The 26,879-nt window shown below is 27.0% G+C and overlaps 1 protein-coding gene across 3 annotated transcripts; it reads right to left on the bottom strand.

The window, feature by feature from the left end:
- Nucleotides 1-10,499: 10,499 nt before the first annotated feature.
- On the bottom strand, nucleotides 10,500-26,417 carry LOC136075584 (uncharacterized). 3 transcript variants are annotated; one of them, XM_065789110.1, is made up of 4 exons: nucleotides 26,261-26,417; nucleotides 26,087-26,154; nucleotides 25,557-25,660; nucleotides 10,500-12,579 (listed from the first exon to the last, which is right to left on the bottom strand). In XM_065789110.1, exon 4 carries the CDS (start codon nucleotides 12,488-12,490, stop codon nucleotides 10,634-10,636), a length of 1,857 nt encoding a protein of 618 aa, XP_065645182.1. In that variant the 5' UTR covers nucleotides 12,491-12,579; nucleotides 25,557-25,660; nucleotides 26,087-26,154; nucleotides 26,261-26,417; the 3' UTR covers nucleotides 10,500-10,633. The 3 variants fall into 3 exon arrangements, 2 of the variants coding, with proteins under 2 accessions (XP_065645182.1, XP_065645181.1); XM_065789109.1 differs by lacking the exon at nucleotides 25,557-25,660; XR_010636029.1 differs by lacking the exon at nucleotides 10,500-12,579 and having other exon boundaries at nucleotides 25,521-25,660; nucleotides 26,261-26,401.
- Between the last annotated feature and the right edge of the window lie 462 nt (nucleotides 26,418-26,879).

Raw genomic sequence — 26,879 nt, 5'->3', positions numbered from 1 at the left:
GTTGTATGATTTTGAGTTTTTACATATACTAATTTAATATATTAAGGAATTTTAGAAGGAATTATAGAAGAAATTATGGGGGAGGAAAAAACCTAGTTGAAAACCCAGTTGAAACAGAAGATAGCAATGTTAGTTTGTATCGGTAAAATCTAATAGCTTGTGTTTCAGGAGGAAACAGTTTAAAACTTCTTAGAAGAAAACTAGCTCACCAAGAGCTAAATAACACAGGTCAACAAAAAGAAAAAATTTTTCTGGTGCCGAGCAAACAATTTGATTTTTGTATAGCATTTCTCTTTTTGATTTCAAATATGCAACTCATTTTTTACCATTAAGTCAAGTTGTAAAGATATTTAGGTTCAAATCTTTAGTATTTGGGGTAAAGTCCCTAATATTGTCGAAAAAAAAGTTATTCAAAAGTATGTCAACCTGGGTCTCAAAAGAAGCTTATTTTCATAGAGATTTTAGAAAACATAAATATTTTTCATTAAAATTTATCGACAAAAAAATTATTAGAAAAAATGCTAAAGACTTTTAAAAAAACTTCAACAAAATGTTATTTATCAATAATACAAAAAATACTTATTTTTATTACAAATAAATAACATTTTTAAAATCTCTATGAAAATACTTCTTTTTTTTTTTTTTTAAATTTTCCGTTTTTGTTACAATTAAATTCCGTAATATAATACAAGATACTCTTATTCTTTCAAAAATAATCCAGTTATAAATATAATGGATGGAATAATCAACGTTTTATACAATTATATAATGATTTCGTAAATAATAATATTAAAAGTCTTAGCCTTACAAATAACAATTACGATAAAGAACTTATCAAAATCTATAATTTGATTACAAAAAGTGCATCTGAAGCTCTTCGCCAACACTTATCTGAGAAAAAACAATCATTATATTCGAAATCTTGTGGACTCCCGAGTTAAATAGGAGTAAAAAAGTTCTTACATTTCATTTTAAGAAATGGCGTGACACGGGTTTCGTAAAAGATTTAAGTTCGCACATTTTTAACCAATACCTAATTGCACGAAAAAATTTCCGAAACGCTGTTAAGAAAGCACAAAACTATAACCTTTACAAAAAATACATAAAAATCGAGATGTTAAAAAATATCAATCCAAAAAACTTCTGGAATACTTTTAGAAATATACAGACTGATGCAAATTCAAAATTATTTACAATAAATAATAAAAAGGACAAGGAGTCAATCACAAGAGAATTCGCCGATAGTTTCGAAAAACGGTTGAACACTAAATCTATAACGCATACCGCGAAGAGTTTTCAAGTTCCACCTTGTACAAAATTTGACTTTGTAATAATATCAGATGAAATTATAAGAACGGCTATCTCTTGCCTAAAATTAAACAAAACCAAAGATGCATTTGGAATCTCTGCAGAACATTTAAAATATTTGCGTTGTGAAGCCCTAATAGAATGGCTAAAAAAATTCTTCACATTTTCTCTTAATCATGGTCAAACGCCAAAGTCGATGTCTACATCACTTATAATACCACTTGCTAAATCTTATAAAAAATCATTAACTTATCCAAATAACTACCGTGGTATCAGCATCATTCCAATCTTCACAAAACTAATCGAATATATAATCCTAATAATCTGTCCAGATCTAAAAGAAGCTCATCCTCTTCAATTCGGTTTCACCAAAAATATCTCAACCCTACACGCCGAATTTGTTATTAGTGAAACAATTAAACACTACAACAACAACATATCACCTGTTTATCTCTGTTCCCTTGATGCTGAAAAAGCTTTTGACAGCTGCAACTGGGACATTCTTTTTGAGAAACTGTACAATAATAAAAAATTACCACTGTATATTGTTAATACAATATCGTCATTATACAGGGAGAGTAGTGCTTCTGTGTCTTATCTAGGTTGCAAATCAAATCCATTCTATCTAACGCAAGGAGTGAGACAGGGATCGATTCTCTCACCTCATTTGTACAATCTTTACACTCAAAACCTACTAGAAACCTTACAAAATGAAAGTGTCGTAGGAACATCAATAAATGGAAACTACACGGGTGTTGTAGCATATGCTGATGACATTATACTTCTTAGTTCCACCCTCTCTGGCCTACAAAAGCTAATTAATATCTGTAACATTTACACAAAAGAAAATTGCATAAAATTAATTGAGTTTTTGGTCACCGGAAAACATCAAATTAAAAAATGCACGATAACACTCAACCACCAAAAAATAAAACTAGACAATAAACTTACTCATCTAGGCTTTATATGGGACACAAAATATTCACCAATTGCCTCACTTAATCGTTTAAACATTGATAACCGAATATCCCATTTCCGGGCAGTAATACAGTCTTTAATTCAAGCTGGAATTCGTTTTGTTCACCCAAACTCTATTGTCCAGTTATATAAAACTTTAGCTGTTCCAACACTAACGTATGGTCTTGAGCTTTGCGACCATAAAGAAATGTTATTGCAAAAGCTTGATATAGTAGGAAGAATTGCACTGAAGTCACTACTAAACGTTTCAAAACATAGTAAAAATTATATACATCCCCTATTTTGTATTGAAGATATATCTATAATTACGCAACAAAATAAGATAAACTTATTTATTCGCCTGTTGAAAAATAAAATGAAATTTGATATTCTTAAGTCGCAGTTGAACAACGAATCAGGTCCACGACCTTTTGTAGATAGCGTCAAGGCTCTGTGCAATAGTCATAAATTAAATATAGAGAAACTAATGCAACACAAAGAAAAAATAAAAATTACTGGTTTAAAAAATATAATTCCTGAAACGGATCTTAAAATCTTAAAATGTGCAGTTGAGTTCTGGAACTCAAAAGAACAAAGAACAATCTTCTTTTTTCAAGGATGTTCTTGAAAATAAAATTCCTAGATCCTAGAGATTTTTTTGTGAAACTTTTTATTTACCTTACTTGTAATATATAGTGGGTGTTTAACAAATATATAAATTAAAATTAATAAAAAAAAAAAAATCAAAGACAAAATAATAAGAGATAGTTATACAAAAATATATAAAAACGCGGGAAACTTGCAGAAGACCATTAAGTCTTATCATCAAGAACCGTTGTACTAGTTATGTTTTTACAATATTAAATTCCTATTGTTAAAAGCAAAACTTAATTAACTAAGGTAAATAGTGTTAACACCAAAAACATTCAATGTAAAAAGACAAGAAAAAAATAAAAAAAAAGCAGTTTAAAAGAAATCATTAATAAGATTTTTATACTTTAAAATACTCTTTTTTATTAGTTTTTGAAAGCAATTTATATTGTTTACATCTTGTAAATTACTATATTTTGCTAAGATTTTATTCCAGATATGCGGAGCTCGATACGTAATTTTAAATTGTTCTTGTTTAGTTTTGCACAATGGTTCAATTAAGCCTGTTGTGCGTAAAGTATACTTAATGTTAGGTTTAATTTCATAAAGATCATTAAAAATTGAGGGGCATTGTTGAAATTTACTTTTGTACATGAGACATAAAATTTTATAAACGTTTATCTCGTATAACGTAAAGATGTTCATAATTTCGAACAGTGGTTTTGCATGTTCGTTTTTATTTTTAAAATTTATTATTCTTAAGGCATGTTTTTGTTTTCGATAGAGTGCTTTAAGCTTGCTTTTAGATGTACTACACCACGCAATTCAAGTAACTTTGTATAAAACTGAAATAGATTTGTTTTAGATGATGCTTATTAAGTAAATCCCGTGACTGATATAGAACGCCAATACTTTTTGATATTTTGATTCCAATATAGGCAATATTATTATTATTTCATTTATTTAACACCCAATGTAATTTACAAGGTAAAAAAGAAAAATAAGAAAGTTATTTCTCGTGATTTTCACTTAAGAATTTTTTCTTCCAGAATTTGTTTAAAAATTCCTCTTTGCTCTTTCGCATTCCAGCACTCTATTGCATGTTTCAAAGTTTGTTCAACTTCGGAGGGAATTTCACTTTTAGAAAGTGCTATTTTTATCTTCTTTTTATTTTGAATTAAGTTTTGAAAATTTAGCATCCGAAAACGGCATAGGTCCTGAATATCGCCAACAAACGAATGTTTAAATAAGGGGTGTTTCAGTTGTGAAAAGATAATGTCTGAAGTTGTTTTATTATTAAGAAGACGAAGAAACAAGTTTAATTTATTTTGATGAATACTTTTTGAAATTTCCTGGATTTTAAATAGCGAATTTGTATAGTTCTTACTGTGTTTTGAAACATTTAAAAGCGATTTTAGTGCACTCCTTCCAATTACATCTAGTTTTTTCATCAAATCAGAATTATTTTCACATATCTCCATACCATAAGTTAAGGTAGGGACTGCCAATAATTTATATATATAAGAAATAGAACTTGGGTGGGCAAACCGGATTCCAGATTGAATAAGAGTTTGAACAACAGCTCTAAAGTTTGAAATTTTTTCATCAACATTTGTATTATTGAGTGAAGCAAAAGTTGAATGTTTAGTATCCCATGTGAATCCCAGATGTCTAAGTTTATTCTGAAGATTTATTTTATTACTAGATATCGTTATCGTATTGGTTTGTATTTGTGCTTTACCTGAAATCAAGAATTCAGTTTTTTCGGCATTTATTTTAATACAATTTAAATTACTGTAAATATTGCATGTTTTTATCAGCTTTTTGAGACCAGAGAGGGTAGAGCTTAAAAGTATGATATCATCCGCATATGCCACCACACCAGTGAAGTTACCATATATCGATGTGCCAACAATACCTTGATTTGTAATAGCTTCAAGAAGACTTTCAGTGTAAATATTATATAGGTGAGGTGAAAGAATCGATCCTTGTCTTACTCCTTGCTTTAGAAGAAAGGAGTTTGATTTACAACCTTGATATGAGACTGTTGCACTACTATTGTTATATAACGAAGAGATAGTGTTAACTATACAGAGTGGTAATTTTTTATCGAAATATAATTTATCAAATAGGATATTCCAGTTGCAGCTATCAAAAGCTTTTTCTACATCTAAAGAGCATAGGTATACAGGTGAATTGTTGTTATTGTAATGTTTAATTGTTTCGCTAATTAGAAATTCAGCATGTAGCGTTGAACAGTTAGCATTGAATCCAAATTGTAGGGGGTGAGTATCTCTAATATCCGGACATATAATAAGGATTAGGTATTCTAGAACCTTTGTAAAAATTGGTATAATGCTAATACCGCGATAATTGTTCGGGCTATCTAAAGATTTTTTATACGATTTAACAAAGGGTACAATAATAGACGTCGACATTGATAATGGTGTCCATCCATAATTAATGGAATAATTAAAAAAATTTGATGAGCCATTTTGTTAAAGTATCACAATTTGCGTATTTCAAAAGTTCTGCTGAGATACCGAAAGAGTCAGGAGATTTTTTAAATTTTAGGTTCGAAATAGCCCTAATTATATTTTCTTCAGTTATTATAATATCATCATGTTTTGTACACGGGGGAATTCTCCGATGATTTTCATTACGATGTGTTATTTTTGAAGTATTCAGTACTTTTTCGAAGTGGTTTGCAAATTCTGAAGTAATGGATTCTTTGTCTCTTTTATTATTTATGGTAAATAATCTAGAACTTATGTCTTTGTTTAAACATCTAAAAGCATTCCAAAAGTTTTTTGGTCTAATATTTTTTAACTTTTCAATTTTAGTATACTGTGCGCAAATTTTATTATTTTGAGCCAACTTGACGGCTTTGCGAAAGCTTTTACGAGCCATTAAGTAACGATTGAAAGTTACGGAGTTTAAATCTTTTAAAAAACCAGAATCCCTCCATTTGTTGAAATGAATTGAAAGAATAGTTTTAGAACGACTTAATTCAGGTGTCCACCAAGATTTTGAATACAAACATTGCTTTTTACTTTTTAAAGTTTCCTTAAAAGCTATTTGAGCGCTGCCAGCAATTATTTTATAGATTTGAATAAGGTCGTATTCATAATTATCAGTAAAATTAAGATAGTTAAAGCAATTGGTTAAATGATCATTATATGAATTTATAAAGTTAGAATCGTTCCAAGCGTAGCTAGGAATATTAGTATCTTCTTCTATTGTGGTATTGTACTTAGTGTGCTTACCTTCAACTTCAACTGATATTGAAAGTGGTAAATGATCGCTTAAGTTATTTGAGCACTCAGGATGAACAATGCATTTTAGACTTAATATGTTTATTCCAGGTAATATTTTCGTCAATGAGAACACCAAGAAATTTTGTGACTCTTTTGCGACTAACTTCTGTGTTTTCAATAACTAGTTTTGGAAAAGAAATAGGAATTTTTTTTTTTTTTTTTTAAAGGGTGTAATAATGAGAACTTTGATTTACTTGAATTAATAGAAAGCTTATTTGCATTGAACCATAGTGAAATTTTATCTAACTCGTTGTTCATTTGTACAAAGAGTTGAGGTATATCTTTTCCTGAAATAAAAAAGTTACTGTCGTCAGCAAACATTATTGTTGATATATTTGTCGCTCTCCAGAGATCATTCACGTATATTAGGAAAAGTAGAGGCCCAAGAATAGATCCTTGGGGCACTCCACAAGAAATTAAAGTTGAATTTGTTAGTTTTTTATTTCCGTTATATATGGACTGTGTACGTTTACTCAGGTAATCTGCTATCCACCTGCAGGGTACGCCTCTTATGCCGTACATCATAAGCTTTTTTATCATTATTTTATGATCCACTGTGTCAAAGGCCTTAGAGAGGTCAATAAACACGCCTAAAGTAAATTCTCCGTTTGCAAAAGAGTTTTTTATTTCATTAATTAAGTGAAGTATTGCATGTTCAGTTGAAGTGCTTTTCTGGAATCCAAACTGTTTTGAATAGAATAAGTCATTATTTTTAAAAAATGCATATAACCTATTGAACATAATTCGCTCAAAAATCTTAGAAAAAATGGAAAGTATAGATATTGATCTATAGTTTCCAATATCCGTTTTATCGCCTGATTTATATATAGGTTTAACTTTTGCTGATTTAAGTATATCAGGAAAGATACCCTCATTCAGAGAACGTTTACAAATTTTAAATAAAGGCACTTTCAACTCATTAAAACAGTCAATGACAATGTTGCTGTTTATAATATCAATTCCAGATGACTTATTACGTTTCAAGCTTTAAATTGATTTTTATTGCACTGAAGGTATTCCTTAAATGATTTATTTACATTTGGAATTTTTGCCGCAAGTTTAGGTCCTATATTCACAAAAAAATTGTAAAATTCATTTGCTATATTGTTTTCATTGTCAATAGTATTATTTTTAATATGTAAGATTTTCGGAAAAGATTCATTGATTTTCGGTTTTCCAATTATTTCATTTAGTACTTGCCAAGTTTTCCTAGAACTTAGTTGACACTTTTCAAGTTGCTTTTTATAATAATTTGATTTTGCAGTTCGTTTGACTTTCTCAAATAAAGTCCTATAGTTTTTATATTCTGCCTTGGTCTTTACGCACTTATTTTTAGATATCTATCGTACAGTCGATGTTTTCGCTTCGAAGCTTTTTTTAAGCCTTTACTAAACCATGGCGAATTTAAGGTTTTAACTTTAATTTTTACTTCTGTCTCTGGGAAGTGTTTTTCATACAAGTTTGAAAAATTGTGATGGAAGTTATTAAACATGGAATTAGCATCATTGAGTGATTCTAATGGAGACCAGTCTATATTTCCTAGTTCATTTTGAAACGCTAATTGATTGTTTAATGTTAGGAGGCGTTTAGTAAATGTGACTTTATTTTGTTTTTGTTTTTGTTTTTTTGCTTCTTTTGAGACCCAGGTTGACACACTTTTGAATAACTTTTTTTTCGACAATATCAGGGACTTTACCCTAAATACTTAAGATTTGAACCTAAATATCCTAACAACTTGACGTGATGGTAAAAGAAAGAGTTGCAAATTTGAAATCAAAATGAGAAATGCTATACAAGAAACAAATTGTTTGCTCGGCACCAGCAAAAAAAATTTTTTTTGTTGACCTGTGTAATATAACTGCTGATGGAATAGTTTCAATATATGGCAAATACACAATCCAGATAGATCCAGCACGCATGTTGACATTACCCGCCCATATTGGACTATTAAACAGCAAACTCAAGAAATGTATATCAATCCTAAAAGTTTAATGAGAATCAATGAGCAAACAGTTAGCTATTCAAACCAAGAACTTATAAATAATAATGGAAGAGACATCTATACTATTATAAACAAATACTAGCAGTACAAGTTGCTGGTGCTAAACGGAAAGAGAAACAGCAGAATCTACTCTCTGAAGTAAGCTCTACTCTCTGAAGTAAGAAAAAGATCTTGAAAATGGAAAAAAAAAGACGAAAAAAAAGTTAGCTAAAAAAAAAGACGAAAGTTAGCTAAAAAATAAAATAAAAGTAAAACCTCTTCAATTTTTGAATTTAAAAATATCAATCTTATTTATGCTTCTATAGGAGTAGGAGCTATTGTTGTATATTATTGTATAGTTTTTTATGCGAAAAAAAAGAGTTATCTCTAAAAACAATAAAAAATAGATATGTCAGCTCATCCCAAGCCAAACAAAACACCAGGTTAATCTGTAAAAGATTGCTGGAGTGTTTTTTAAGCTCGACTCATAATAAGATATATATTTATATCTTAGAGCGTCTCTAGACAATTATTTACTTTGTCGTCTGCTGTTTTTTTGCACCATCCGGTCAACCAGTCTTAAAAATGTTTGAAATTTTTCTTTAAGAAAAGAAAATTCTTCAACGGCTGGCTCATCATTAATAAGATTTCGGGATATCCCTTCTTGCAAAAAAGATGCAGCCACTGGGGCTGATGTTTATTGCATGTGGAAGCGTTTCCTGCTGCTTTTATATTTTTTTACATTAAACCGATTCAATATTAAAGCGTAAGGTCTCAAATATTCTTCTTGGATTGCCTTGACATGTTGCTGTGTTTCTAGGTACTACGTCGCACTCAATAAAACTAATAGAAACGCTTGGAGAGTCAAGGCCGTCTTTCCAAATTATTCGCTTTAGTCCAATCTCTGAATTGTTAATGTACATGTTACAGTAGAATTTGAAGTCTAATAAACTGTGTGAGTTTGAGCCATCTTGTATTTATTGAATACCATTGTCCAAATTGTTCACTCAACAACATCGCATCACCAATTTTGCAATACAGCCTGAAAAGTCAAACGCAGTAATGAACATCACAATATTAGATATCCATATAAATGGTTGACCTAACCGTCTCTATTCAAATGGGATGTTACCATACCACTTCTTCAAAGAAACGTTCCGCTGCCTTGCTGATTCGTACCGTATCTCAAGCGATTAAACAGATATTTTTGATACTGAAGTTTTTCAAGCTGTTGCACTCAAAGAATTTTATGCTGACACCCAACAATTTTTGGCAATAGATTTCAGATCTGCAAGTAATCAGCATTTATCAGGAAGTGGTCAAATATTAGAAAACACAGGAGATGGTATCCAAATAAATTTTCTACTGACCCAGTATCAGCTGATACTGGGTCAGTAGACATTGTTGGATTCCTTGTCATTCACGCTTTCGCTCAGTTCGAGCAAAGACGCTTCCGTAATATTGCTTATTAATTTAATTTAAAAAAAATTCTTTGCTAACATAATAATCGTTTTCATTTATCAATGGAATGGCGGCTTGATAGTATTTAACCGTGGAGGAAAATATTTTTGAGGGGTTAACAAAATGTTTTCTTAGAGTGAGTATCAAAAAGCTCTAGGTAGGAGTTACAAAAAAATTTGACCAGGCAAAGTGGTCAAGTGGCGTCAAACTCCTATTTTACATCTTCTGACATTTCTGTCGCTAATTTTATAAGATTTCAAAAACAGCTAACTACTCTAAATAAAGTAACACAAATTAAACACGCGTGACAAAAAATATTCCAAAAAAAGTCACACCCGACACGGTTATGAATAACAAAAACCGAAGCATTATTTCTTTTAGCAGAAAAAGAAAAACGTAAATTATATTTAAATTTAAATAAACAATGCATTATAATTATTGTTTTTTTTTAATTTAAATTATTAGGAATAAAAGAATAAAATCATTATCACTAGCATAAAGTAAATTATTATCGTGAGAGTTAAAAATTATATCAAATAACGTTGCTTTTTTTTAATAATGCATACTATAATTCCTGAGGGAATCAAAGTAATTGGATCACCTTTTAAATATAATTTAAACAACCAAGTATATATAATATATATATATATATATATATATATATATATATATATATATAAATATATATATATATATATTTATATATATATATATATACACACACATATATATATATATATATATATATATATATATATATATATATATATATATATATATATATATATATATATATATATATATATATATATTTATATATCTATATAATATCGCAATAACAAAATCTATGCTTTCAAAATTCTTTAGACTTTTTATAAAGTAAATTTTAACCAAAAGTCTCATCTCTTAAGTTATAAATAATAATACTTACAATTTATAAAATACAAAAATTTTCAGATAACCTTATATTAAAACTAAATATAATATAACTTTATATATATTAAAACTAAAATAATAATCAAATAATTAAACAAATCGTTTGCTGTTTTTCTAAATAATTTAAACAGAGTGCGATATTATGTTTTGTTAACATTGTAGACGGATGGTTGATACCTAAAATTTCAGTTTTTATTTTATTAACAGAATAATTAATATCTAAAGCTTCGTTATATTTTCCCATTTTGTACAAACAGAGTGCGATATTATTTTTTACTAACATTGTATCCGGATGGTTGATACCTAAAATTTCAGTTTGTATTTTATCAACAGAATAATTAATTTCTAAAGCTTCGTTATATTTTCCCATTTTGTACAAACAGTTTGCGATATTATTTTTTGTTAACATTGTAGACGGATGGTTGATACCTAAAATTTCAGTTTTTATTTTATCAACAGAATAATTAATTTCTAAAGCTTCGTTATATTTTCCCATTTTGTACAAACAGAGTGCGATATTATGTTTTGTTAACATTGTATCCGGATGGTTGATACCTAAAATTTCAGTTTGTATTTTATCAACAGAATAATTAATTTCTAAAGCTTCGTTATATTTTCCCATATCGTACAAACAGTTTGCCATATTATTTTTTGTTGACATTGTATCCGGATGGTTGATACCTAAAATTTCAGTTTGTATTTTATCAACAGAATAATTAATATCTAAAGCTTCGTTATATTTTCCCATATCGTACAAACAGAGTGCGATATTTAATTTTGTATTAAGCGTGAGTTCGTTATTTTCACCATAAGTTTCTGCATTAAAGTTTCGAATAACTTTTAATATTTCGATTGCTTCTTCAAATAAACCTTTACATACAAACAATTTTTGAATAGAAGACGTCATATTATGGAAGGCTTTTAAAAAAATTTTTTCGTTACTACGAAACAAATAGATAAAATGAAAAACAAAATGATTTCCGTAATCCGCGTGATCTTTTAATTCATTGAATTCAACTTTAAAACATTTTTCTATTAGATCAAGAAACGTATTTATACTTGAATTTCTTCTTTGAAAACTTTTACATGTCAACTGTGTAAGTTCGTGCATTGTATATTTTTTATCTTCAAAACAGTTTAGTAAAGAATAACTCATTAGTAATCCAATGGTTTCATCTATTAAAGATTCATCGTTTATTTCCATGTGATTTGAGATTTGGGTTATAAATTGTTGACTGATGTTTCGACCGTCGCAATGAGATAAACAGTTTAGTAATTTAAATAGAAAAGGTTTAGTTTTTTCTAATTTTATTAAAACTAAGTTAATTGCTTTTATTGCAGACTTTGATTCTTCTTCGGTTGGAAAGTTATTATTGTCTAATATTTCTGATGGTTTTAATCTATATCGATCTATATATTTTTCTATCGAAATTTTATGTATATTTATATATTTTATTGCCTGAGTAATTGCAAACGGATGATAACCAAGTTCTTTAATTAACTTTCTTATGTTTTCATCTGTGTTTTCTTTAATACCATTTTTAACATAAGAAAATGCTTCTTCAGAAGAAAAAACATCAACTAGCATTTTATTTACATTATTCGACCACGTTCTCCATTGGGTGGTAATCAACGTGAATGAATTCGGTTTTCTTGAAATGTACATTGATAAATTTTTAACACTTTCATCGTCGACATTGTCAAAAATATACAAAGTCTTTTCATTTTTATAATAGTTGTGAATTTTTTCAACAATCACTTTTATATTAAAATATTCACCTTTCGAATCATGAACTTCAAATCCTAATATTTGACATTGGTTTCTCATTGAAGTTTGTAACACTCCAAATGCTGCGTCAATCCAAACGAAGTTTTTATAGAAGTTATAAGACATTTCACAATATTTTCTGGCAATATGTGTCTTTCCGACGCCCGACATTCCAAATAATACTAAAGTTGACTTATTTGCATCTTGTAAAAAGCATTGTTGAATTTCACAAAGTAGTTTTTCGCGTGAAAATAAATTTTCTGAAAAGGTTGAACACGTAAAAATATACGCACGATTAGATCTATTATAAATACTTATTATCTCAATTAAAATTAGTTTAATATCGTTTATTTACTAAAATGTTTCAATTTTTTACTAAATTTTTCTAATTTTTCAAATACAACGCGTTATTATTAGCGCAATACGTCGAACTCAAAAAAGTCTTTAAAAATATAAAATCATAATAGTTTAAAAAAAAAATTTGAAAAAGTTTTATGTTATACCATAAGAATTTTACAAATTTTAAAAAGTTTTCGTAAACAAAACTGAATGTTCTTTGTAAGCTTAACATTTTAAAAAAACGCCAAGCAGTTATTGTTACTCAAGAGAATACACGTAAAAATTCAATTTAATTTTCACTAAATTTAAATTTCTGAGTTTTTAAGTTTAGTTTTCGGCTCATGAAAAAAATATTTTTTATAGCATGTCTTTTACGAACTCCTAGTGCAAATGTTTAAATTTTATAAAATTATCCTTTTTTTAATGTATATAGATTTTATATCATTATTATTATTTTTTTTATTTTAAAACTTTTTTTAAATTCTAAAAAGTGTATAATTTATATAATTAATAAACATAATAATTATGTTAGTAATGCAAAAAAAATTCACAAATTAAGAATTGAGCTTAAGATAGTTAAAGAATATATTTAATTATATTAATAATATATTTATATATTTAATTATATTATTAATAAACTATATAACTCTTATAATAGTTATCCTTTAATAGATAATAACAATAATAAGGTAACTTCTAGTAACCAAGAAAATGCTGACGCGTTTAACAATCACTTTGGAAATGATTTTACAGATGATAACAATTGAATCGATGTATACAAAAACGTTCTAAGTCATAAAATCTATTTTTAAGTCAGACAACTTTAACTATGTATAACACATATATAAATCACAAATTTTGATATTTTTTTTAACAAATCTAATTTAAAGATGTCAAATAGCACCCAGATTTTTTTTTGAATTTATTAAAATAATAATTTTGGATTTAATAAGTTTTTTCTCGTTTCCCGAAAAAATAGTTTTTATGACTTAGAACGTTTTTGTATACATCGATTCAATTGCTCTACACTTATTAATAGTAATGTAAATGGTTCGATAGATATTAAAATCGTATTTTTTTCACCAGAAGCAGTGTATAAACCTTTAACGGAAATTAAATCCAGCATATTGCATGGTCCTGATGGTAAACCTAATATACTCTCGAAAATATGCAGTTTACTCTGGTTACGAGTTTAACTTAAAGAGTTTTAGTAAACATTTTATGAAACTTCAGCTAAAGTACTGAAAAATGATTTCTCGATACACCTTCAGACCATTGTATACTTTTGTACTCTGTATCATTGTATACTATTATACTCTTGAAAATTGCGAATCTAGATTAAACCATGTAGCCTACATATCTAAATGAAATGTTAAGATGTACAAGTACGTATTTCCTATAGTCATAAGTGATCATGTACCCAGCAAACATTCTCCGTTATTTCGATGTTAAAGTTAGGTCAATTTTTTGAAGATTTTTTTTTTTTCTCTTAAGTTCTTCAAATTGTTCACTTAGAGATTATTTAATTAATCTGAAAGAGAAACACTTAGAAACACCTAGAGAAAGAATAATTAATTAACCTGATTTAAACCTCATTTGCAAGTTGATAAATGCCTTAATATTATTGCTTATTTTAAGACTAATTTTCCTCCTGTTCTCAACATTAAAATTAGGTCATTATATTTGTATTACGTCGTAGACGTTGTTTTAATATGTTTGAACATTTTGCTAATGTTATGATTATTTTTCAACAAGATATTACTTTGTAAACTTTTAACTTTGTAAACAATTACAAGACCAACGTTTAGAAGTAAGACAATAAATATTGTTTGCAGGGTGGAACTAAAGCGTAGCAAGTGTAACATTTGGTTGAGTCAACCCATTTCAATTTACTATTATTATTATTATTATTATTATTATTGTTATTATTATTATTTTACATATAATTTTTATGCAAAGTAGAAGAGTAATTTAAATAAGAAACTGGTTTAAGTCTAGCCGGGCTGTTTTAAAAATGCAGCTAAGTTGACTATGTTACTGGATTATTTGAGTGAAGTATTTTATTTTTTGAAAAGATAAAATTCTTCACATAGAATGTAATATGCTCTACTTAAAAGCCCAAGTTTGGGTTTGCCTCATTAACGCAAAAGTTATTTTTAAACTTTGAAGCTCATTTTTTAAAGATATTTCTAAGGCGTATTTTGAAACTTTCAAAGCGTAACTTAAGTTTGACTGGAAGATAAAAAAAAAGGAAAATTATGTATAGAAATTATAGCAAAAGGCCTTTTACCATATTTATGAAAATATTGTAAAAGGCCTGGTAAAAATAAAACTGTATACTTAAACTGGAAAAACTTTAATCATTTTATCTACTTATATCTATTATTTTAGTCTTTTAATTAACAATGAGTTCTCAAAGTCATCATGTGACATCATGTGACATCATGTGACATCATGTGAGCACCTGTAGCAGGAGTAGCAAAAGAAAAAATATGTTTTCTAGAATATTTAATCTTGTTTTACATACCTTTTTTAATGAATACAATGAATGGAATGTTCCATCAATCATTATAAGAAGAAAAAAAGGACAAACTTTTAGTCAGGAAATTGCCTGTCAGATAATAACTTTTTGTTTTTAATTTTAAGTAATGCTTATTGATTTGCTCGGTTAACAAAACCTTAAATACCTTAAATTGTAATAAATCTTTTTTTATGCGAAGGTGCAAACGACTGGCTCAGTTTTTGTTTGGCATTCATAAAAAATGACGCGGTTTAAAATTAACCCAAGAAATAATCTCAAATTTCTAGATTATTATATATAATATATATATATATATATATATATATATATATATATATATATATATATATATATATATATATATATATATACACATATATACTAAACATCCAAAGTTCAAAAATCTAGTCGCGCAAAAATATTTCTCGGATTATTATGTATATATTTTTGTCTTTGTTGATAAAATACAGTGTTAAGCATGACATTTCTGCAAAGAAAAGATTTTCTCATGTGATTTTTATTCGGTGCTTGAGATTGGTCAAAAGAGTATTTTACCTCCAAAACAATTAAAGATCAAAATGAGGATATTATTATTTATAAGCATGGGAGAAAAATCTTTGATGTTAGCATCCCAGGAAAAAAAGTTCTATAGAATTTCTATAAACTTTTTGAACATATGGTCTATAGAAATTCTATAGAATTCTATAAAATTTCTTTAGAATGCCTATTAATTTCTATAGAAATTGCTATAAAACTTATTTTCTATAAAATAAAAAGTAGAAAAAAAAGTTCTATTGGAATTTTTATAGAAATTAAAAGAGATTTTGTAGAAATTTTATAGAATTTCTATAGAGATTCTGTAAAAATTTTATAGAATTTCTATAGACCATATGTTCCAAAAGTTTGTAGAAATTCTATAAAACTTTTTTTCATGAATATTTGCGACAGTGGCATTTTAAGAAATTGGCAAAGGTTTAGCCAGCATGAAAACATTTTGTAGCGTTATGAAAATGCCACCACTAATGAGTTTAACTTCATGCAATAGTATTACAGCTAATTTGCAAGTGTCATATGTAAAAGCTGCCTTGAGTTCAATGTTAATAGCATCACAAGAATGCATAGAAAACAATATTCAAATTGATTCGCCCATGTTCGTGAAACACTAGACAATGAGGAATGTAACTTTCAGTGTAGACAGTACACGGCAGATATGCTGATAATTATCCTTGAATGATGTGGTGACTGTTGTTTCTAACCGTAAATGTGTTGATACCCAAACACTGTTCAAAAACTATATAGGATGCAAGTTTTGGGAGTCAAAAATAAAAATCTCAAGTCTATAATAACTGGCATGCTTTACATAGCCTTAACATTATCCATAAAGAAAGTGCTGGAGCAATGGAATCAGCTGGTGCACTTACAATGTTTAAACTTTTTTTTTTTTTTCTTTCTTTCTCTGTTTTAATATAATATAAGATTTTACAACTTCGTAATATAAAATTTCAATAAATAAAATAAGTAAAACAGATAGGGGCTCAAAGAAGATGAGGATGGCCAAACGTCATCGAAATCTTTTCAAGAGCCCCTTTAACAATATTTTAAAAGAACTTTGTAATATGTTATAATACGTAATAAAATTTCAATAAATTATCGTAAGTGCGCTAATAAGTTTATAAAGCAACAGATAAAAAGTAAAAATAAAACAAAAAGTAAAAATAAAACAAGAACAGATTTAATAACAATTATTCAGCGTAACTTTAACTAAAAATTTTTCTCAGGTTTTAAAAATTTCTTTTTTTGTTGTAAACTTGAAAGAACTTAACGAATTTAAAACCATACCCTTGAATCCTTTTTGAAAGGTATTCAATACTTTTGGCCCTCGATATGAAAGGTATACTTTTGGCCCTCGATAGGAAATGCTATATTCTGAATAGTTATTAATTATCCGAGGCAGTTTATATGTGTTCATCATATTTGCTCTTCGATGATAATTTTCATTTTTATTTATTTCAAACTTGATGTTAAAGCTTGCAGGAGAGATATTGTTATTGAAACGATACATGAAAATTAGATGCTAATAGATATTTATTTCATATACATGCATCATTTTCATATCTTTTATTAAGGTTTTAGCGTGTTTATGTTTATTGTAAAAGTAAATGATTCTGCAAGCATGTTTTTGTAAACTACAAAGTTTAGTACTTGCCCATGAAATGTTTGCTTAGCTAATGAAGCTATGAATTAGTTCAAAGTAGATTAATTCAAGACATTGTATTGATGTTAGAGCGAACTCAATGCATTAAACCTATGATTTTTGTTAATTTTGACTGGATGCAGAGAAAATAAAATATGTACTACTTCATGAAAAAACACAAGAGAAAATCTTCCTCTTAAATTGCCTGACCTTTTCCTAAATGATAAACTAATCAAAAAGAAAAACTAAAAAAAAAAGTATAAGATTCTCAGGAATTATTTTTAATGAAAAGTTATCCTGGCTTCGCCATATAAAATACATTAAGCGAGAGTCTGTCAGCCTTAAACCAATTGTTTACTTTTTTTAGTTCAAAATTCATATCCGCATATAGTTTTTTGATATTATTGTTTATAATAAATAGATTAGTTTCATCCGCAAACATGATTGAATTTAGTTTTAAAACTTGCATTACAGAAGTCATTTATAAAAATTAAAAACAGGAGTCGGCCGAGAATTGATCCTTGAGGAACTTCTCCAAAGACATTGATTACTCCAGATAGGACAATATGCACATATTGCTCTATGTTAGTTAGATAGCATTTAATCCGGTAATAAATTTTATTAATTTTTCCGATATGTTTTAGGGTATCTACCTGGATGCAAAAATCCACTGCACCAAATGGTTTTTATTAATCAAGAAATATTCCTAAATAAAATTCATTTTTTCAAAACCATTAGTTATTTGGTTTACTATTTCAATGATTACAGGCTTATTCGAAATATTATTTTGAAAACCAAATTGATTTGGGTAAAAAAATATTGTTTTTAATAAAGTAATCATAGACTCTATTATAAACTACACGTTCGAAGAGTTTTTAAAATACATAAAGTATTGATATAGGTCTATAGTTCAAAATGTCAGAATGATCATTACATTTGTATATTGGAGTAACTTTTTCTAATTTACGTACATCCGGAAAAATTCCAGAACTTAATTAGAGTTTAAGTATATGAAACAGAGGTCTATTAAGACTGTGTTTGATTGCAACAGCTATATCACTAGATATTTCATCAAACCTTGGGGGCTTATTTTTTTTTAGAGAGGAAAAAGCTTCCTCAAGTTCTTTATAGTTTAATTCAAAATCATGCATGATAGCGTTATTTACGAGTTTTAGGTAGGTTTTAAATGATTCAAATGTTGGTACTTTTTTGACAAGATTCGGACCAATATTTATAAAGTATTTGTAGAATTCTTCCACAATTAGTTTTTGCCAAATTATTTCATTGTTTTCAATAACAATTCGTTTACGTAGAGAAGATGAGTTCAATTTTTTCTTCCCATTATGTCATTAATAATGGATCAATTTTTTGCTGTCAAAGTTGCATTTGTTGATTTGATTATTGTAATATTTTAATGAGATCGTGGTAAAAATATTTGTAATTTTTGTAATTGGTTTCATTATCATTATTATTTTTCAGAAATTTATTATAAAGATTTTGCTTCTTTTTTGAGCACTACAATATCGATTTATCCATCCATGGATGAGCAATTGCTTTTGACTTAGTTGTTATTATCTCTTTTGGGCAGGTTTCATTAAAGTACTCCAAAAATGTACTTAAAAAGGCATTGTTAGCTTCATTAGTATCTTTACATTTATATACGTTGTTCCATGTTTCTTGTTTTAGTCTACTTGTTAATTTATTAGTGTTACTCAATTTTAAATTTCGTTTTTTTAAATGTATAATTTTTGAATGACAATCAGACATAGATTTAAAGTTTTTTATTTTTATGAATATCGGGAAATGATCGTTAATATCTGTCAAAAATATACCGGTTTCAAATGTCGTTTCTAAATAATTATTGATAAAAATATTGTCTATTGCTGTTGCAGAGGTTTTTGTTACTCGCGTTGGTTTATTAATAGTTGACAAGACATTAAATTTAAATTTATTTTTATTTTTTTATATTTTATAATAGTTTATTAATAGTTGACAAGACATTAAATTTAAAAAGCATATCAAAAAAAGATTTTATTTTTGGAAATTTTGTGTTAGAAAGAGCATCAAGATTTATGTCACCAGTTATATATAATGTCTTATTTTCTTTATTTATTTTCATTATCGTATTTTTTATAAAAGTTTTGAAATTTTTTATTTTTCCACTCGGTGGACGATAAACACATCCAACTAAAATGTTTCGGTATTTTTTATTAATAATTTCAATGAAAAGGCTTTCATAATTATCATTTGAAAAGCATAGTATATTTTTTATCTTGAAATCATACTTTTCTAAGACATAAATTCCTAATCCTCCTCCGTTTTTCCCATTTCCTCTTGATTGACTTATTAGTTTATAAAATGGTAATATATAATTAGAATTTAATTCAAGAGAACTTTCTGTATCATGCCAAGTCTCTGAAATAGATATGATGGCGAACGTGTAGTTTAAAATATTTAAAAATTCTTTAAGTTTATCAAAATTTTGCTGCATGCTTCTAATGTTTATGTGTAATACAGAAAATGAGCCATCATCTGCTATTACTTTAAATTCAAAAGGATCAATATACGGTGTGTTAATTAAGTTCATTTGAGTTTCTTGAAAAATATTTATATTTTCTTCTGATAGGTTATTTATTAAACGTTCTGTCAAAATAAACAGGTTACGATACACAAAATACTAAGGTGATGGTAATAGTAAATCATTTAAAAATATATTTAATGCAGATTCTTATCCTGGATATAAAGTTACAAAGAGTGAGTGCGTTGGACATGTTTAGTAAAGTGGGTCACAATTGAGAGCAATGAAAGTGTTAATTGAGAGCAATAAAAGTTACAAGGGAAAACTATTAAGTAATGGTAAGCAACTAACTGACAAGGGAAGAATGACTGATAAAGTGATTAACACGCTTCAGAATTATTATAGCATGGCTATTTGTCAAAATAAAGGTGATATATATATATGGCGTTAAAAAGAATGTTGCTGCACTCATACATCATTGTTCAACAAACAATGATCTTGAAGACGATCATAAATTTTGCCCTCGTACCATTGAATCTTGGTGCAAGTACCAATTGGATAAATTAAACAATACTTCTAAATACAAAGACATTTTATTTTAACTAAAGTCTATAAGTAATTTGATTGAACCAATATTTTTTTCTTCTCGGAAAGATCTTGGCTCAGACTCAAAATGTTACCGGGTTTTGCATCCATTTAAAGCAAACATGACATCCATTTAAAATTGAAATAAATTCCATTAAATTAAAGTAAATTAATAAGATGTTAATCAAATATAAATTTATATAATACTAATAAATAAATATGTAAACAAAACCTTTTTTTGAATAATATAGAATGTTGAGGTTGCGCATGCATTAAATGTTTTGATTGAAAATCACGATTGTTTTAATTGATTGTTACGATGTTTTAAATTTATGTCATGGTTGTTTTAAATGATTGTCATGGTTGTTTTAAATGGATGCGAAACCCGGTAATGAAACGTTGAACATTATTATTTTGGTCTAAATATAATTGACACTGCTGCAGCATTAACAGTATTGTTTTTAAACGATGGATCAAGTGGTATTTTGGAAGTTTTTAAAAACTTAATTATTGATTCTCATATAGTTCAATTACAAAGTTTAACTCAAAAAGACAAAATGTGCATAAATCAAGTAAATAAAAAGCCAAGCGATTCAGGAAAAAGACAAAGAAAAAAGTCAAGAGCCAACAGAAAAAGGTTTGATGATAAGACTAATGAAAAAGAGGGTGACATTTATGGAAAAAGAGAGTTTTGAATAATTTTTATATGACATTTTATTTTTTATAATTTTTATATGACTATTTATATGACATTTTTCTTTATTTACTGCTTTTACAAATTGTCTTATTTTTTCTCTGTTGAAGGTTGTGAATTATGTATTCTACCAATTGATTTAAAATTTTGCACAACTGCTCCTAAATATTTATTGTTTAAGTTCTAACATTTAAAAGAAATTTTAACTTTTATTACTATTTTTAAAGTTTGCCCCCTTATTTACAATTAATTAAAAATCAATAATGTCTCAAAGCATTATGGGTAAAATACTAAAGATATATCTTTTTAAATGCCAGAACGTGCAACTTAATTTTAACATTATGAGTAACATCTTTGAGCTTTTAGATATTCTTCGTTTAAAATTTATTCTTGATAGTAATTACCCCCTTTTTTGCAAAAAAAAGGTCTAATTATGAAAATAAATTTTTTTTTAATATATATAAACAAAAGATTTTTTTTGCTTTTCTTTTTAAATACAGAAAAATATATATCTATAAATCAAATTACTAGATTTTTTTTTTTTAATGTACCACCTTAAATAAATGTCATACTAATTTTATATTTTTATAAAATACTTTTTTCCAATAAAACAAATATTATGGAATATATTTTTGTTGTTTTGCTTGTTTACAAAAACAAACAAGGCTTCTGAATGAAGATAATGACGATCTTATCATCAGAACATTTTATAAGTTTAAGACTTTTTTACATGTTCCTTAATTTTTCAAGACATAAAAAGAACTTTCGCGCTATAAAAAATTATATATATATATATATATATATATATATATATATATATATATATATATATATATATATATATATATATATATATATATATACATATATATATATATATATGTATATATATATATATATATATATATATATATATATATATATATATATATATATATATATATATATATATATATATATATATATATATATATATATAAAGTAAATATATCTCTTTATAATAAGAAATACAATAAAAGTATTGCAATAAAAAAGACAAATACGTGTTTATTACGAAAAGTATTTATATATATGGTCAAAATCTCATTGTTATTTATTTATAAACATTTTTATTTTACGTAATGAAATTTTACACAGGTTTTCATATATAAGTATAAGAAAAAACGAAATTTATTTGCTTTAAACCAGGGATTAAAATTTTTGAGTTTGAAGTTCTTAGTTTTAAACAGAGTATATTGATTGGAGTGATTGAACAACAAGTTAGTATCCAGAGCCGGCAAATTTGGATCTATTGTTCGCAGTTAGCTAATGTCAGCTATTATTATTATTATTTATTTCGTCATTTTACACACTTTACAATGTTATCTATAAATTTAAACAAATGTATATAATTACAAGCTGACTGGGGCATGTAGAAGTCAAAGTGTCTCATCATCAAGCCCCTTCGTGAAATACAGAAAAATACAATAAAATTTTACATCTTCCAATATTATATAAAAGAGTGAAATTAATAAGTTTAAAAAAAATTAAAATTTAAAGGTTTAAAAAGAATTTAAAGTTAAAAAAGAAAGAAAAGAAAAATAATTGAAAAAATTGAATAAATTGAAAAAAATTATTAAAAATAACAATAATCAGTACATATTCGAATACAATATTAAAAAAAAAAATTACAAATCGGTAGATATGCATTAACATATTCAATACAATATTAAAAATAAATAAAATAAATTAAAAATAAAAAATTATTTCAATTTTTTAAAAAAAAAGGTATATATACAAATTGTTATTTCTAAGTATATATTTAACTAAAGGTGTTTAGAAAAGAAGTTCTATAAAAATGAGTAAAGTCCAATTATTTTTCCAAATGTATACAAAGCATAAAACATTATAAACATTAGGTTCGTAATTATTTAGTATTTTTGTCTCCGTAAATAATGGTTTGGAATAAGTAAAAACGATCCGCGAAATTAATGAGGCGGATTGCTTCAATAATTTTGACAACATTTATGTAACTACGTCTGGGTTTTTCAGATGTAGTTTCATCTATTAAATTATCAAAGTGTAATAACATCTGTGCAACTACATCTGTAGATTTTAAAATGAATTTATTTTTAAGATGAATTCACTAATAATGCATTATTTTAACCAGTTGTAGTTATATAAAGGATTCTTTTCAGATGTAACTACATCTGGAAAAAAATATTAACTAACAATGCATTATTTTAACCAGATGTTACTATACATGGAAATTTTTTTAGATGTAACTACATCTGGAGAAAATTTTTTCAGATGTTATTGGACTTAGTTACATCTTTTTTAAAGATGTTGTTTGGGGTTGTTGAATTTTCAGATGATAGTGGACAGATGTTATTAGAGTAAAAGAAAAATACAGATAATTTTGTAAAAAAAGTGTACACTTGATCTTACACTACTCCACAGATGTTGTTGGACAGATGCAGTTATATTTTACACAAAATATTTATTGATAAATCTGAAATAAAAAGTCGTTTTGCTACAAACTTTTTAAGAGTGGTTTTCGACAAGAACATTACATGGAAACTACATATTGGCTATATTTGCTCAAAAATATCTAAAAGTAACAAAGACTTATGTAAGTTCATCTAGTTATATAAAATTATACGTATTTGATAAAATTTATGTATTTTTAACGTTTTGTCAATGTTTTAGTTTTTGTTTATAAACACGGACAATATGTAAACGGGGCTTGGTGATAAAACAGTCAATGACTTTTTCTTGCTCTGGCCAATATTTTTAAATGTAATATGTCTTGATTATAAATATATAAAACAGTGAAAAAGAAAAAAAATATGTATATATAAGAAAAAAAATTTATATACTGAGTTAATAAAATATTAAATTTAAATATATATAAATTATATATAATCTTTGAAAGTCATTTTCTTGTTATACGTTAAAATATGGGTAGAATTCAATAAATACGGCTGCGTATAAACTATTTTTAAAAAATATATATATTTTTTAATAATATATAATTATTTCGATATTTCGCTGATCTATCGTGATCATCCTTATCATCCTAAACATCCTTAATGAACAACATCTTGCCATAAAATACACAGTGGAACTTGAAAACGACCTCAAACAACTCAATTTTCTAGATATTAATATTACAAACACAGGCTCTGGAGCTTATGAATTTCAGATACATCGAAAAGAAGCTATTACAAATGTTCAACTTAAACCTAACTCGAACATTAATCCTAACATAATTGTTGGCGTTTTCAAAGGATTTTTATGTCAAGCAAAAAGAATTTGCTCTCAAAAACACCTTCAAAAAGAAATTGATTTTCTAATAGACATATTTGTTGAAAATGGCCACGACAAGAACATTCTAAATAATATTACTATAGACTATTTAAAAAACGGTTCAAAAAACACCACATGTCAACCATCAGATACCCAACCCTTTATAAAACTACCTTGGATACCAATTGTTGGTCCAAAACTTCGTAAAGAATTTCGAAAACAAAACATAAAGGTTATTTTCACATCAACTCCCAATTTAAAAAATATTTTTTGCAACAATAAAACTAAACTACCACTAAACACAAACCCTGGCGTATACCAGCTAAAATGTTAATGCGGTTCGATATACATTGGTGAAACTAAAAAGAAGGTGATATCGAGATGTATTGAACACCAGAAAAACAGCTTAAAAGAAAAATGGTCCAGTTCGGGTGCAACTGAACATTCCAAAACATGCCATGGTAAGTATGATTGGTTGCACCCCAAAACATTATCTGTAGCCCCAGAATATCGAACTCAGAAAATCAGAGAGTCACTCGAAATAAGCAAAGCTAGGGTTCGACAGGAGTTGAGAAATGGTGATATGGTTCTCAATCGGGATGACGGTGATAACGTGACAACTAAAACCTGGGGGCCATTTTTTAGTAAAATCTGCTGACGTCAGTTATTTGAGAAAATTTTTTGTATTATATTTTGGCTTTTTAGTGTTATCTTTTTAACGGTTTGTTTTTACTATAACGATTTCTTTGTTACTATTTTATTTATTATGCCTGATGACGCTGATCACGATAGATCAGCGAAATAATTATATATTATTAAAAAATATATATATATTTTAAAAAAAGTTTATACGCAGCCGTATTTATAGAATTCTACCCATAAATTATATATAAATTAAACATAAATTCACTCTAAGTTAGAGTTAATTAAAATGTTCCACGTAAAAAAATTTCCACCTAAAATATAGTAGGTAAGCAGTAGTGTGCCTATTAGAGTTCTTAAAATCTAAATTTGACAAAAATGATCTTCCCAACTTCAAAATACCGCTAATTTGATTTATATGTCCATATAAACTTTTGTATAAATATTGTTGCTTACTTTTAGCATGTTTTGTAACATTTTATTCGTGTCTGATCTAAACGAATATGCCAAAGATACTTCTTCTGGTCATTTCAACAAAGAGGTCCAAATCAGACTTCGACCTTTATAAAATATTTTCACGTATTATGTAAAAGTGTTTACTACATTTATAAAAAAGAAGTAAAAAACTTTCATTTTTTTTTTTTTTTTACATTTTTTTATGCTAAAAATTTGTTGAGATGTAAACGTATTTTTTTATTATGTGGTATCATACATTCACACATCTTTTTTATTAATAATGCCGTTTAATACTTTTTTAGTCACTTCAATTTCATCAAAGTCGTTAACAATTTTTAATTAGTAAATTTAAACAACAGCTATGCTAAAAAAAAGTATACTGTATTAATTAACATGAAACGTATAGACTTAAAACTATTGCTTTCTTGAGCATTAAAGATGCCGGCTACAACTCATACTACTACAACTGATAAATGAAAGCATAACTGAAACATAGTATTAAAAAAACGGGCCTTTATTTAAAAAATTACCCATAAAACAGCTGTTTTTATGACAATCTTCTTAATTTGGTTTAATTTAATTTTGAAACGCAGTTGTGCTAAAAAATGATATAAACTATTAATAAATGTTATAAAATTAGTTCGAAAAAACTTAACAACAATAAAGACTATACAAAATCTAAATACTAGATAATATTAACTCACAAAATAAAAGCAAACTTCTTTTTTAATCTTCACAAACAATTAGGTATGTATACAAAAAACGTTATAATTATACTTATTAACATATACATTTTTAACATTTAAGTTTATTTGAAGTAAACGTTTTCAACTTTAAAAAATAAAATTACATGAAGTATTTAATATCTCAAGGCAAAGCCTTGTTTATTTAGATGTTTTTATTTGTCGAAAATACAATGCATGTTTGACTTTTCATAAAACAATGATGAACATTTTTACCATTAAAGATGAAAAACTCATGATGCGTAATTTGACACTTCAACTAAGAGTTATGTAAATTACATTGTTAATAATCACATGTAAATGATTTACTGTATTAAGTTTTAGAGTTGGTTATTGACTTTATGTAAGGGGTTATCCACAGAGGCGATTCTACGAATAAAATGAGGGAGGAGGGGGGGGTGAATCCTCAAAAAGTACCAACTGGCTTCTTAAAAAAAAAAAAAAGGTAAAATCCACAAAATTGCCTCTGGTTATCAATAAAGAACGTCACGTTAAGTTTAACTAATGGAAAGAAGGAGGAGAATGTTGGCTCTCGTGTGCAGAGATTTTTAGAGTATTATTGCGCTTTATGTTCAATGAA

This window comes from Hydra vulgaris, chromosome 01, assembly GCF_038396675.1.
Source record: "Hydra vulgaris chromosome 01, alternate assembly HydraT2T_AEP".
NCBI lineage: Eukaryota > Metazoa > Cnidaria > Hydrozoa > Anthoathecata > Hydridae > Hydra > Hydra vulgaris.
The sequence above is the reverse complement of the archived record's forward strand: the minus strand, read 5'-3'. Positions and strand labels throughout refer to the sequence as shown.